This window comes from Saccopteryx bilineata, chromosome 12 (assembly GCF_036850765.1).
Source record: "Saccopteryx bilineata isolate mSacBil1 chromosome 12, mSacBil1_pri_phased_curated, whole genome shotgun sequence".
Classification (NCBI taxonomy): domain Eukaryota; kingdom Metazoa; phylum Chordata; class Mammalia; order Chiroptera; family Emballonuridae; genus Saccopteryx; species Saccopteryx bilineata.
The window spans coordinates 13,314,573-13,330,136 of record NC_089501.1 but is presented as its reverse complement, the minus strand read 5'-3'; the positions used below and the strand labels follow the sequence as shown (position 1 = coordinate 13,330,136).

At 40.3% G+C, this 15,564-nt stretch overlaps 1 protein-coding gene across 1 annotated transcript in view; it reads left to right on the top strand.

Moving 5' to 3' along the window:
- The window catches only part of TRAPPC3L (trafficking protein particle complex subunit 3L), a 48,571-nt gene extending 43,235 nt beyond the window's left edge, over positions 1–5,336 (top strand). The window contains exons 4-5 of the mRNA XM_066248163.1: positions 1,498–1,683; positions 5,217–5,336. Coding sequence (XP_066104260.1) covers positions 1,498–1,683; positions 5,217–5,336 — 306 coding nt within the window. The remainder of the gene's footprint in view (positions 1–1,497; positions 1,684–5,216) is intronic.
- Positions 5,337–15,564: the final 10,228 nt, after the last annotated feature.

The window sequence follows — 15,564 nt, the reverse complement described above, 5'->3', positions numbered from 1 at the left end:
GTCTTTTCTATACTGGTGTTAATTTAAAAATTAAATTTATTAAGGCACTTGAAAGTAACATACCAAACTGACACATTTCCCATTGATAACCCGCAAATTCCAGGACTGTGTTTTGTGGAAAGAAAGGGCCTTGAACTATAGGATCTATAGAACTAAGGTATAGTACAGCCTTGGCCAGAGCACTTCACTTCTCTGATTCTCAGTTCAGTCATAGTGAAAATGAGAATGAAACAGAAATCATCTTCATGTTTTTCTCCATTACCATCATGTAAAAATGTTTAAACCTTGGAAAACAGGAGGCTTTTGTGAGAAGTGACTTTATGACTCATTTACCTGCCTTTCTTTGCTTCTTGTCAGAGATGGTCATCCTTAGTGATATGACTCCCTATTTCCCAAAACACACTCTCTAAAAAAATTTTTTTAGATTTTATTTATTGAACAACCTCAACAATCTAGGCTGATGCCTTATGCACTGTGCCACCAGAGGTCAGGCCCAAAACAGACTGTTGAATCTAATCTTCCTGTAAGTGTCCTTTGCTCCGTCACATTCCCGGATGGCAGCTGTGCTCCTTCCAGTTCCGGATCTTATCTTTCACTAGGCTGAGTGTGACAATTATCACACTGGTATGTTGGTGATTAGTCATATTTTAATTATCCACCTTCCTAAAAAATATTTATCTTTGATTAAAACAGAAGTATTTATTGATTTTAAACAGAGAAGAAGGAAGAGAAGAGGAGACAGAAAACTCCTCCTGCTCTTGTATGTGCCCTGACCGGGGCGGAACCCACAACCTCTGCACATCGGAAGGATGCTCTAACCTAGTACTAGTCAACCTGGTCCCTACCGCCCACTAGTGGGCATTCCAGCTTTCATGGTGGGCGTTAGCGGAGCAACCAAAGTATAAATTAAAAGGTAGATTTAACTATAGTAAGTTGTTTCATAAAGATTTATTCTGCCAAACTTAGCGAAAATCTGACATAAAGTAGTTGGTAAGTAATTATTATTATATGCTTTAACTTGCTGTAACTCTGCTTTATAAATTTTATAAAGTAAAGTTACTTCCCTACTTTATAAATCACCATTACTGTAGAACCGGTGGGCGGTTAGAAAATTTTACTACTAACAGAGATACAAAAGTGGGCGGTAGGTATAAAAATGTTGACTACCCCTGATCTAACCAAATGAGCTGTCCATTCAGGGCAAGGATATTTATTTTTAAAAAACCATTTTGAAAATAATGCTTAACTCTTTCATAAAGTCCTGTCATTTACACAGAGCTCTAGTTCCTTAAGATGTTCCCCTAAAACAAAAGGATCTGGACTTGCACTAGTCACAGGGTCAGTACATTTCAAAGCTAAGTGTGAGCCCAGACTTCCTGACTGCAAACTCCACGTGCTTCACCATACCCCAGCCCTCCTGGACAGGGTATTTGGCTGTCTTATTCATGAACATTTGTCCTAGACCAAGGTTTAGTAATTTTTTCCCTTCTTTGTTAGGTTGCCTTCAAGATGTACTTGGGAATTACACCAAGTGTGACCTGTAACAATTCAAGCAGAAATGAATTCTCCCTGATTCTGGACAAGAATCCTCTGGTGGAGTTTGTGGAGGAGCTCCCTGCGGGGCGGTCATCCCTATGCTACTGCAATTTACTCTGCGGCATTATCAGAGGTGCCCTGGAAATGGTAAAGCTTGTACTTCATTTTTTCCAGGCACATTTGTTATCTAGGGCTGGGTAACAAATTATCCCAGAACATAGCAGCTGAAAATAATAATGTTTATCATCTTACATGGTTTCTAAGGTCAGAAGTCTGGGAGCAGTTTAGCAGGGTGTGTGTAGCTCAGAGCTCCCACAGCTTACTGCAGCTGCAGTCAAGCTACTGGTCAAGGTGATGGTGTCTGAAGCCTTGACTGTGGCTAGAGACTCTGCCCTGAAGCCTGCTCCCATGGCCCCGGTGCCTTGCTGGCCATTGGCTAGAGGCTTCACGAAGTTCCTGGCCAAATAGACTGCTCTGTAGATCTAATCACAACAGTGCTGCCAACCCTATGCAAAGTGGGAAGGGACTTACCACCTGAGGGTGTGAGTAGCAGGAGGCAGGGATGATTGCAGGCCATTTGGGAGGCTGGTTTCCACATCTTAATTATTTAGTGATTTAACTAAGACAATTACTAGCATCTGCTAAGAGGCAGGCACTGACTTACTAATAGGTCCATGAAACAGTTGCTGCCTTTCAAGAATCTTCTGTTCTGTAGAGAAATCAGGTATGTGAAAATGTGTGACTAAAGCCTATGGGAGGACCTGGGCTGGGGTAGATGGAAGGTCAGGGAAGACTTCCTAGACAACTTGGATCTGGCAGTTGCAGAATAAACAGGAACTAGGGGAGGTGAAGGCCTTGGGGAGGGGGGGAGGGGAAGTAGTGCTCCAGGTGGGAGAAACAGCATGTCCTAAGGCCCAAAAAGAATGTTTTGTTCAGGGAAGAAGGAATTTAATTCATTTACTATGACTGACATGTAGATCAAAAGAGAGATTATCATGAGACAAGAGATTTAAATTTTTTATTTAAATTAGGAGAGGCCTGATTTTAGAAAAGGGATTCATATGACATGTTAGGAATATGATTTTTGTATTGAAAAAAGCAGAGACACATTATAGGTTTGTAAACAGAGAGATGAGAGTTTGAAATTGGTGTTTTAGGAATTTCATTCCTTTGTCAACAAACTGGAAGTGTACAGGCAAGGACCATGTTGGAGGGAGGGCAGAGTAGTTAGGAGGTTGATCGAGGTAGCCTCAAGAAAAACCAGGTAAGGCCTGATGATAGGAGTGCAGACAAGACCAATTTCAACAACGTTACCAAGGTAGAACAGATTGAAGATTAGGTAATCAGTTGACTAAAGGGACAAGGTTTAGAAAAAGACTCAGGAATTATTTTTAGGTTTGTGAGAAACCTATAGGGATAGTTGTGCTACTAACCAAGAGAGCAAAAGCAGGAGATGTACATTTGGGGATGGGAGAGAAAAGGGAGGGGGTTACTTACGCAGCTGCTGGGATTGAGGTGTCTATATACATACAAGTGATATCACTAAGCAGTTGTTACACCTCTCTGGAAGTCACAGCAAAATGACCGAGGAGGCACTGGAATTCTCAAGCAGTGTGTAGAGGGAGCAAAGAATAAAAAAAATGGGTCACAGATGGAACCCTAGGAAACAACAAACCATAACAAGTAAGTTAAACAGAGAATACAAAGGCTGTAAAAGATACCAAGAGGGAGCAACCAAAAGAGGAGAATATTTCAGGAAAAGGAGCGATTAGCAAGACCAAGTACAGGAGAGGCTAAGAAAAACAAGACCTGAAAAATAGTCACCACATTCAGGGACCAAAAGGTCAGGAAGGGCTTTGGTAAAAGCTGGTTTGGGAAAGTGAAGGGAGAAGAAGACAATTTGTCAGAGGCTGATGAGCCAAGGGCAACTTAAGCAGAGGTAATAAGCAACAGTCTTATATTTGCAGAAGCTTAGCTATTTAGAATAGTGAGAACAGACAGTAGCCCAAGGCAAGGCATGTGCTGACCTACCCAGTAATGAAGCATGCATATAATTTTTAATTATTTGTGATAATTAGAGGAAAGACATAATGGCATGTAACCCAGAAGAGTAAAACAGTAGAGATAATGTATTAGTCCCACGGATCTTCCACACTTCTACCCTACCATTTTTTAAAGCTTGCCCTACAATCAAAGGACAGAAAATCAAGAAATGGGAAAGGAAGAGTTCTGGGAGTTTATGGGATGAACCATAAAACAACGTCGGAAATAGGATAAAGAAGTCTCCATCCTTCATGGAGCATCAGACCACATGTGGCCTAAATATCCAAATAGCCTCAGTGTATTTTCCTTTTTATTTTAATTGATTTTCTGTTAAATTTTTACAAAGACAAGAAAGATCTAATAAGGAATAAAGTGAAGGTGAATTTATCTTCTGTATGTCAAAATGTGGTCTATATCCTTCTTTTGGGTGGTGGGCATCACAAATGCATGGTTTTTGCACCCTCTGTGAGCTCACTTGAGATACCAAGGTCTATGATTTAACGAGTCCAGGCTGGTTGGCCAAAGCATTCTTAGTGGGAGAGGAATGAGTCAGGTAAGGTTATAATTAATATAAGCCTCAGCTTTCCCCCTTATTATTTGCTTTTATTAGGTACTTCCACTTATTTGTTTTCTTTATCCCAATGACTTAAAATAGCTGAATGGTATTCTATTGAGGGTAGGTCAGCAATATCATGCTGCTCTTAAGTCAGTATGTTTTAATGAATAGTAAAGTTAGCCCTTAAGGCTTACTTTAATGTCTGGGAAATGGGCTATGATTTAGAGAGAAAAGGAAGGCCTCTGCATTAAATATTCATGTCTGTCATTTCAACCTTTAATTTTATACTCATAACTTATTTAGTCTATATTTTTTCAAAACTCTCAAAGCCATAAGTAATTGCTAAGTATCGTTTGAATAGGTGATTATGCTATTTAGCAAGGACAGAATGATTTATGGCAAGTCGGTTGGAGAAGAATGGTTTATGACTTCATTTTCCTTGGAAGTTCTGCTTGCTAGGCACATTGAGTCAAGGCTATCTTTGAGTTGGAAATCTCTGTTCCTGTTGAGATGGATTCATAATTCACCTCTGTGAGCCAAACTAGGCTCGGGCCCAGGTCTCTGGGCTTGCTCCAGACTCATCCAAGCTGGGCTGGCCTGGACCGCCATTCTCTTTGCAGACACACTCCAGAGCTCACACACCACTAGACCAGTGGTTCTCAACATTTCTAATGCGTGACCCCGCAATACAGTTCCTCATGTTGCGGTGACCCCGCAATACAGTTCCTCATGTTGCGGTGACCCCAAACCAAAAAATAATTTTGGCGGCTACTTCATAACTGTAATTTTGCTACAGTTATGACTCGGAATGTAAATACCTGATATGCATTATGTATTTTCCAATGGCTTTAGGTGACCCCGCCGGGGTCGCGACCCACAGGTTGAGAACCACTGCACTAGACCATCTCTGAAGGACAGACACACAGTGAGGGGTCCTTCGTCCACAGAGCAGGCTCTTTTTTGTCATTCTATAAGGAAAGGCAGGTCTTTATAGTGTAAAAAAGATCTGAAAAAGAAACAGAAAAATGTAGTAAGTTTTCTTTTTTAACCTTAATGATTTAAGCCCTTTTTTCTTTCCTAGGTTCATTTGGCTGCTGATGTTACATTCTTGCAAGACAGACTAAAAGGCGACAGTGTGACAGAAATAGGAATAACATTCCTTAAAAAGCTAGATGAGAAAAAATATGGACGGAAAAAATGAAGACTAGTAGGCAAAATGCCACAGGCTGACCAGATGAGGAATTAATATTAGCTAAACATATACAGCCATTGAAATTTTGAATCGCCTTCTAGCATGAGCTTTAAAAGGATTATAAATCAGCCAGAAATTTGAAATGCAGTACACTAGGATATAAAGCTGTTTTTTTTCTTTTGCTTATAAATCACACACTTTTGACCTCATGTCAAGATTTCATATACAAATAACTCCTCTTAAGATAGAAAACATATATTAGAGAAATGCAAATCAAAACTACAATGAGATACCACCTCACTCCTGTTAGATTAGCTATTATCAACAAGACGGGTAATAGCAAATGTTGGAGAGGCTGTGGAGAAAAAGGAACCCTCATTCACTGTTGGTGGGACTGTAAAGTAGTACAACCATTATGGAGGAAAGTATGGTGGTTCCTCAAAAAACTGAAAATAGAACTACCTTATGACCCAGCAATCCCTCTACTGGGTATATACCCCAAAACCTCAGAAACATTGATACGTGAAGACACATGTAGCCCCATGTTCATTGCAGCACTGTTCACAGTGGCCAAGACATGGAAACAACCAAAAAGCCCTTCAATAGAAGACTGGATAAAGAAGATGTGGCACATATACACTATGGAATACTACTCAGCCATCAGAAATGATGACATCAGATCATTTACAGCAAAATGGTAGGATCTTGATAACATTATAAGGAGTGAAATAAGCAAATCAGAAAAAAACAAGAACTACATGATTCCATACATTGGTGGAACATAAAAATGAGACTAAGAGACATGGACAAGAGTGTGGTGGTTACCAAGGGTGGGGGGGGGGGAGGGAGGACATGGGAGGGAGGGAGGGAGAGAGTTAGGGGGAGGGGGAGGGGCACAGAGAATTAGATAGAGGGTGACGGAGGACAATCTGACTTTGGGCGAGGGGTTTGCAACATAATTTGATGACAAAATAACCTAGACATGTTTTCTTTGAATATATGTACCCTGATTTATTAATGTCATCCCATTACCATTAATAAAAATTTATTAAAAAAAAAAAAAAAAGATAGAAAACATGGACTGCACATATTACATAGTCCAGACTAAGAGATCTATTTGTTTCATCGATTTATGGTAACAGAAAGAAAAAACCACTATGTCACCGATATAGCTGGTACATTTATCTCTTCTCATTGAAAAAAAAGAATAAAATTATACAGTATAGAGTTCACTATGTATAGTTTCTAGATACTGTACATTGCATTCTCTATAGAAGCAGTTCCATTTCTAGCAATCTCATATTTTTGAAAAACTGTGTATATGATTTTTTTTCATATATTGGTTTGTCTTATAGTTCCAGGCTCCTGAAGCTACTCTTGATTTATAATTAACAAAGCAAAGCTAATTATTTGGATGCTAATTCTGAGACATTTAAAAATAGCATTTAATTTATTCAATTTTTAGATACCATATTTCCTCATGTATAAGATGCATGCTTTTTCAGAAAAAGTTGGGGTCTAATAACTTGGTGCGCCTTATACAGTGGTGGTAGTTTTGTTTTTTGTTTTTCTTTCTTGCATTTCCCTCTTTTTTGTGCTTGTTTTTGTGCTCATTGTTGTAGATATTTTTATTTGCGTTTCCAATTTTTTCACGCTTGTTGTCTTTGCACTCATTGTTTCACACAATATATTGTTACCAATATATTATGGTAAGTTATGTTTTGCCACGTTCTGCCCAGAAATGGCTCAGAAAAGATTATCGTACAGTGATGAATTCAAGTTAAAAGTGATCCAGTTTGCAAAAGTGAATGGAAATCGTGCTGCTGAACATAAGTTTGGTCCTACTCCAACTGAGAAGTCAATCCGAGACTGGCTACGGGAAGAAGAAACCCTACTGAAAACACCACGGCAGAAGAAGCCCATGAGAGGCAAGTCAGCAAAATGGCCTGATTTAGAGAGGGAATTGAAGATATGGATTGAAGAGCAAAGGGCAATTGGAATTCCTGTGTCCACAAAGATGGTTCAGCATGAGGCAAGAAAAATTGCTGATGAAAAAGAAGTTACTGATTTCAAAGGAGGACACAATTGGTGCTTCAGGTTCATGAAACAGAATGGACTGAGCATACATACATGCACCTGACCTGCCCAAAAGATGCCGGAATGCTATGAGCAGAAGGTCCTTAATTTCACCGTTTTGTCATTCAATGTCGGAAGACACATCAGTTTGAATTGTGTCAGATTGCAAATATGGACAAAGTCCCCCTTCAATTTGATGTCCCAAGTAACAACAGAACTGTTGATAATAAGAGGGTGAAAACTGTCACTGGGAAGACGAGTGGACACTGAAAAGAGCCATTATATAGTTAGTTGTTCTAGCTTGTTGTGCTAACGGAAGCAAGCTGATTTTCAAATGCAGAACAATGCCGAAAGAAGACATTCCTCAAGGAATGATTGTGCATATTCATGACAAGGGTTGGATGGATCAGGATGGGATGAAGATCTGCTTTTAGAAGTTTGGAGAAGGAGACCAGGTGGGCTCTTATGCAAAACTGCCCTATTAGTGCTTGATCAGTTTAGAGCACACATAACAAAAACACAAAGAAGATTGCTACAGAGCAAAGAAAACACAAAAAACACATACACACACAAAAAAACTTACCATTATACCTGGAGGATTGACATCCCAGCTCCAACCACTTGATATTGGCATTAACAAACCCTTCAAAGCTGCCATTAGAGACAAATGGAACCCATGGATTAAGTCTTCTGGGGACAATTTGACACCAGCAGGAAGAGTGAAGAAACCAACTGTAGGAAATGTTTGTAGCTAGGTGAAAAAATTCTGGGATAATATCAAGATTGAGGTTGTTGTCAAGTCATTTAAGAAGTGTGGCATTTCAAATGCCATAGGTGGAACTGAGGATGAGGCAATATATGAAGACAGTGATGAGGACACAGATAAGGACAAACTAATGGATGGGCGTTTTGACAGTGATGAGGAGTTGTTTGCATTTTATGGTGAATAAAACTTGAGTTCAATAACTTTATGTAATACATTTTTAAAAAAAATTTCGGGCCCCAAAATTAAGGTGCATCTTATACATGGGAGCATCTTATACATGGGGAAATACAGTAGCTGGCATTTACCAAATATTTTCCTTTTCTCATGAAATGTTAGGCCAGGAAATCACTAAAATGAAAGGTAAATAAATGTCTTTTGTGAATACTTTCTTACCTCAAAGCTTATTCAGTTAGAACTTTTACTATCATTTTCATCCTCTACAAAGCTTACAAGGTATATTTTGTCAGTGATCAGAATGTATTTAAAATTCCAAAGGTACTGAATTAAATAAACAATAATCTTTACTAGACCATCAGCATACAAAGGCAGTTCAGAATCTACTAGATTTGCAGAGAAATCAAATTATAAATAAAAGTTACACTTAGTATAGTACCATGGGTTAAATCTGCTATGAGGGATCCGGTCTCAGGAGTCTCAAAATAAGGCCTAGTTCTGCTTCTAGTGGCTTCAGCTGGTGCTGACTAGTGGCTGATCTTGGTTATGGTGTATAATCTCTCCACCCCACTCTGTTTCTGTTTCTCTCTTTCTGATTAAGAGGATAGAACATGGTAAATATCCAAATTATGTCAAAGAATAAATGACATCAGTAATCACTGAAACTCCACATTTTGGGGTTTTGGAAGAATATGGGTAAATCGTTTGTTCCATGCCCAGGCAGCTGTCTCTTCAGAGGGATGTTGAGGTAGGTATTGAGGAATAAATAGGGTCACTGGGGCTGCTATGACATCAATGGGAGGACCTTCAATCCAGTTCCACAGAAGACCAGGGGTAAACTCTGGAAACCTCATCGATGCAGAGATCTTTGTTATCTTAGAAAAGCTCAAGAGAAGGAAAGGTTTAGGGTAGAGAGACGGTGTAGTGTTTTCCAGTGGCATCACCAGATTGTTGCCCAAGCTGTTCACTGAGGAGGCCTGCCTTTTACAGAGGGAACGTTGCCAAGAGTCCCAAATCCTTCCCTTAGCAGCCTGTATACTTACTGATTTTCTTCTCAGATCTCCTGGTTCATCTATTAGTTATTAGAAGCCTGGATCTCATTAGCAGTTGGAACGGACTATTATGAACAATTGGAAAGTTCCCTCTTCTTCCTGTTTATAAAGGACCAAGTGTCTTTCTGAAATTTCTTTCCTTCCTTCTCTATTCCTGCTTCCACGTCTTTTATTTTACTTATGCTTTATGTAATGGATTTTCCCCCCTTATTTTCCAAGTGAGAGGAGGGGAGACAGAGAGACAGACTCCCGCATGCACCCTCACTGAGATTCACCTGGCAACCCTGGTCTGGGGCCAATGCTCTGCCCATCTGGGGCCAGGCTTACAACAAAGCTATTTTTAGCACCTGAGGCCCAGGCTTCACTTAGCTATTCTCAGCTCCTGGGGATGCACTTGAACCAACCAAGCCACTGGGAGAAACAGAGAGGAAGAGAGAAGGGGGAGGGGGAAGGGTGAAAAAGCAGATAATCATTTCTCCTGTGTGCCCTGACCGGGAATTGAGCGAGGGACATTTGCATGCTGGGCCAACACTCTACCACTGAGCCAATGGGCCAGAGTCGCATAATGGATATTTGTTGGCATTCTCTATCTTTTTAATAGAATGACTTTTCTGTTCAGGTGCCTACCATTTTATTTAGCAACTCTCTGCTTCAGGGGTAGTCATCACCGGGGGCACAGTGGCTCATTTGCAGTTTAAAACTACCTCCTGGACAGCTGGATATAAGCCAGTGAGGTCATGGCATTCCCCAGACCACAATCATTGCTGCTGACATGGGGGTGGGGAGGACAAGGACGAGGACAACTGGGCTGAAGAGAAGAAAGGCCTGCTGTTACGTAAACCAATACATTTACTGTAGTCTTTGAGAGAGTAGAGTTGGGTTTCTGCTAGAGTAATGCAACCAAGTTCATTGCATTATAAATATGTGATAGATAATTTTGCAGCATATCAAAGAGTATCAAAGAGAACTTTCATTACTACACTTTCACCTAGTTTTATAGTCAACAAAATAAAATTTGGGTTTACAAGGGCTCCTCTCCTCGCAGAGAGGAAAGGGTTCAGAAGGGAGGAAATGGAAAGTTGCAGTTATACTTTGCATCTGCTCAGCACACAAGTCCTGGAAAAGGGCGATTACGTAGTGAGAAGGCATTTTATATCAGTGCACTGGAAGGTCGTTAAAAACAAACAAACAAAAAAAACCAACAAAAAGAACTTCATGCATTTCAGGTTCTTGCTTCAACTATTTCCAACGAAAACTTAAACTACATTTTAAGAGTCACCTGAGAAAAACAATAGTCACTTGAGGGTTCCAAAGACAAAGCAGTCCTCTGATTTCTAGAGCCAGCCAGTGCCTGAATCTTCCAGGCAGCAGATTGCATTTAGTGACTTGCTATTTCAGTGTCGTGTGTGAATCACTAGACTTCAATTATCTAAAAGATGAAATTCTAATTCCCAATGTTCTATACACTCTGAACAGTATAACTGGAAATGCTGCTTTTTTTATTTTGAATTCAACTGAGATTTTTACCAGGTACTAGGCACATTCATTTTGTGGTATGTTTCTTAATTTTTACTACAACCTGTGAGGCTCTAGATAACAAAGAAAGAGGCATTAGAATGGGAAATTACAAAGGAGCTAAATTTGCTAGTATTTTAAGTGCATTATGATGGGGGGCTGGTGAGTAAAGGGAGTTGGCAGCGGCCCCTGAGTGTCCACCTTGGGTGGTGGGGTGAGGGCCCCCAGGAGACAGAGCCAGTGTAGGAAAGAGACTACTAAGTTTGGAATATTTGGGGACTGAGGTGGCTTTGAAACATCTAAACAGCACCAGGAGCTCAGAAGAGAGGTCATCAGTATGTGGCTGACAGTAAAGGCAGTGGGTGTAGAAGGCAACACCTGGGGGGAGAATGGACTTGAGAAAATCTAAGTAGCAAACAATAGAATCCAGGGGAAAGGGGAAACCCACCATTGAAGAGGCAGCAAAGAAAGAAGGGCACAGTAAAGCCAAACTTGCTGTTAAAGACAAAGACAGGAGAAACTGCTGACACTGAAGCCAAGAGAGCTTCAAGAGAAGAGAGTGGTTGGGGGTGTTAGAGACGCAGAAAAGCCAAGAAAGGGCTGTGTCACTTGATCAGGAAGTCTTGGCTCCAGAGCAATTTCAGGGCAAAAGGGAGGCAGAGGCCTCACTGTGGTGGACTGAAGTGTCAATAGGAAGTGAGATTCTGTGGATAGATGAATTTTGGAACTTGACTATAAAAGGAAACAGACATAAGATACTCAGTGGAAAGTTAGACTCATTTTACTTTTTAAGAATGCAGGCATTTGAAAATACAGGAGAGACGGAATGACTGATGAAGCAAGGTCGCGAGGAGGTGGGTGGGGGGATCCAGATCAGAAGAGAAAGAGTTGGCTCCGAACTGCATCAAGACATCCCCTCCCCTAAGGCAGTGGTTCTCAAACTTTCTGAAGTCGGGGTGCATTTAAAATCCTACAAATAATGGTAGGCTCACTATATACAAATTTTGAGAAATATATTATAATAATTAAGTCAAATATTAAAGTAAAAAGTATAAAGTCCAAGCATGCTTTTATGGTAATTAAATGAAATAAATATGACAAAATTAAATTTATTCTGACATTAAAAAACATTTTTATGCTATATTTTTGGAGTTGTGCTTTTTAGAATTCATAAAAAAGAGGGGTTAAAAAATAAAAAAAGGACAAAATAGTTTGTATACATATAAGGATATGTATACATTCTTTTTTTTTTTTTTTACAGAGACACAATCAGAGAGAGGGATAGATAGGGATAGACAGACAGGAACGGAAAGAGATGAGAAGCATCAATCATCAGTTTTTCATTGCGACACCTTAGTTCATTGATTGCTTTCTTATATATGCCTTGACCAGGGGGCTACAGCAGACCAAGTAACCCCTTGTTCAAGCCAGCGACCTTGGGTCCAAGCTGGTGAGCTTTGCTCAAACCGATGAACCCGCGCTCAAGCTGGTGCCCTCAGGGTCTTCCGCATCCCAGTCTGACGCCACCACCTGGTCAGGCTATATATACATTCTTAGTAAGATTTAGTAAATTTGGCAGGTTCCGGCACAAATGTGTTAAGTGTTTTCATTCTTGTGTTTATGAGAAACATGAGCCTGATGTGTCCTTGCAATTTCTTCAATGTTTGGGCATATATTTGAAAGGCAAACTCTCATTTCCTTGAAGAATTCCTCTCTTTTTACTCTTAATTGTGTTGAGTGCAGAAAACCCCCACCATACATATCATCTTAACTTTACACCAAACAAAGGATAGAAGAAACTTGCCTCCAATCTTTTTGGGGAATGTGGGAGGTAGTGTAAATAATCCAGCACCACAGACTAACAGCCTTTTGCAGCCTATTCAGGCAAGTCAGGTGGGGGTTTGGGCAGACTGTCAGCTTACAGCCAATTCCCCACACTTCTGTCCCCCCAAATCTAAACTCCAAAGACCCTGTTGGTTTTTTGGTCCCCAACAGGCACATATTTCTCTGGAATACTATAGGGTGCACCTGGAAATCTTTTAGGGCACACCAGTGCACCCTGGCACACACTTTGAGAACTACTGCCCTAAGGCAAGAGCCATGAAGGGGAGAATGGCACAGATAGGAATGAGATTAAAGGTTTAGGGAAGGCCTTGCTAGAGCTCATGACTGTTGGCTCAATCTTCCCTGTGAAGCAAGATTCAAGGTATAGGTGGACATGGAGGTGGGCAGAGGGTAGATGAGATCCTTCTACTGCGGCCCACAGCTCATACTCTCAGCCGGCTCCCCTGGAAATAGAAAAGACCCCAGCTTTCAAGTTGAACAGTTCATATACAAGCCTGGGGAGAAAATACAGATAACCTTTAGTTTCCCTGTGCTTCAACAAACCAGCACAAGCAGGATGACATCCTGACTCAGAGCACTTACCTGAGACCACATTGAGGTAAGTAGGACTTCGACGGTCTCCAAGGGAAATAGGGAAATTTGGTTGTAGATCCTATGGAGCTCTTCCATGCATGGAGCAAGTTTGTGGCTACCAAGTTTCTCTAACTACTCCTGCATCTGGAAGCTGCTCCTGGGATACAAATAGAAATGACCACTGAGAAAATGGATTGCTAAGACTTGTAAAGAAATTTCCCCCCAAATGTAAATAAAATGGCTTTACACGCCATTGGGCAAGGTTTTCCAAGAGTTTACAGAATCCTGTGAAAAGCTAGTAAATTCCACTCTTGAAAAACCACCCCAGCAAAAGCAGCACAAAAGGTGGTCTCAGTCCGTAAACGTGTTCACAGACATAATTTTTATTTCTGTAGAGACGCTTAAAAACTGACAGAAATAGAAAAATTCCTGCCTCACTGTCAGCAGTCCCTAAAACCTGTTATCTATGAGTATCTGTAGCTGTCTAGGATAGTTCACACAATCTGGAAGAGATCCAGGTCTAAAGAGGGTACGTTTCATCCCTCCTGAGAGTTGAAAAATCGCCCTTTAAACTTTTCTGAACACCTGGTGGGTGGAGCCCCTCATGAGGATGTCAAATAAAAATAAATGCATGGGGAGAAAGGAGCCCCAAACTTAGTATCAAATTTAGACAGCTCAATGGGCAAGTCTTTGCCAAAATTCAACGTCTACTCCAACCCAATAGTTGATTAACATGATATTTCTATGCAGAGACCAGCCTGCTGTCTCTTGGGAAAGATTTGTTCTCTAAATTAAATGCAACTGAACAAATTCTCAATGATATGCCTGTTAATTCTTTTAGAGGTAGAAATATTTCTGTTGAATGTGTCTTGAAGACCATGCAAAAACTCTGAAAGTCCTATCCAGTTCTGTGATGACAGACTGTAGAAAAAGCTATAAAGATAAACGTTTAGGACAAAAATTGGTCTTGGAATTTATCTAAAGTATCCTACTTTGTAAATTAATGAAGTTACTGAGAATGGAAAAGTTAATAATGATGTCTTGTGGAAGACTCCAGTGAAGAGAAAATTGATTAAACAATTATTAATATATGGAATGATTTTTTTTTTATTATTACAGAGACAGAGAGAGAGGGACAGATAAGCAAGAAGAGAGATAAGAAGCATCAATTCTTTGTTGCAGTTCCTTATTCTCCTTAGTTGTGCATTGATTGTTTTCTTATATGTGCCTTGGGGAGGGGCCTACAGCAGAGCGAGTGATCCCTTGCTTAAGTCAGCAACCTTGGGCTGAAGCCAGCAACCTTGGGCTTCAAACCAGCAAACTTTGGGCTCAAGACAGCAACCATGGGGTCATGTCAATGATCCTATGCTCAAGCCAGTGACTCTGCCCTCAAGCTGGTGAGGCTCCTCTCAAGCCGGATGAGCTCACGTGCAAGCCAGCAACCTCAGGGTTTGGAACCTGGGTCCTCTGCGTCCCAGTCTGATGCTCTATCCACTGCGCCACTGCCTGGCCTGGCTGGATTTGCTTATTCTTATAGAGACACAGGCATGCTCTAGTACCCAACACTTCTCTATTTTTTAAGATCATGCCTGTTTTTTCCTAGAACTAGAATTGTATATAATAGATGTAAAAGGGACCCCAAAGTGATCTAGTGCACTAAGGAGACCAATTGCCCTCCTTTGGGGAGGACAGTCCTTATTCTGTAAGTTCTGTCCCCCCTTGAAAAGTGTCCTCCTACATGTCCTCCTTTTTGATATTGGAAGACTAATCTGTAAATGTCCATATTTGATCAATGCAGAGTTGATCCATTGCATGTGATGTGATGTATTCGTATCTAAATGAGTACTTTTTTCTTATAATTATTATTAAAAATTACTAGGCATGTAAGCATAATTACAATATAAAATACTATGAATGTTTTTATTATGCATTTATCATTATAGTGTATTATTGTTGCAATAAATAAAATGTTTCTTTTATTTATGATATTGTTTTCTTCAATTTATTTTGTCCTCCTTTTCATTGTAAAATATAATAGTTGGTCATCTTAATTTAAGTGCACCTCTTCCATTTACAATTGAGGAAACACCTTGCTTGGCATTTCTTCACTTTAGGACAGGAGAGGGTATCACCTAAATCAACATGGCCTGCTTTGTTTGACTTTTCCACTTCTAGTTGGACCAGCCCTAGGTTGGGGAATAAACAAACAGGGATGAAAATAAATTCACGTTGCCAT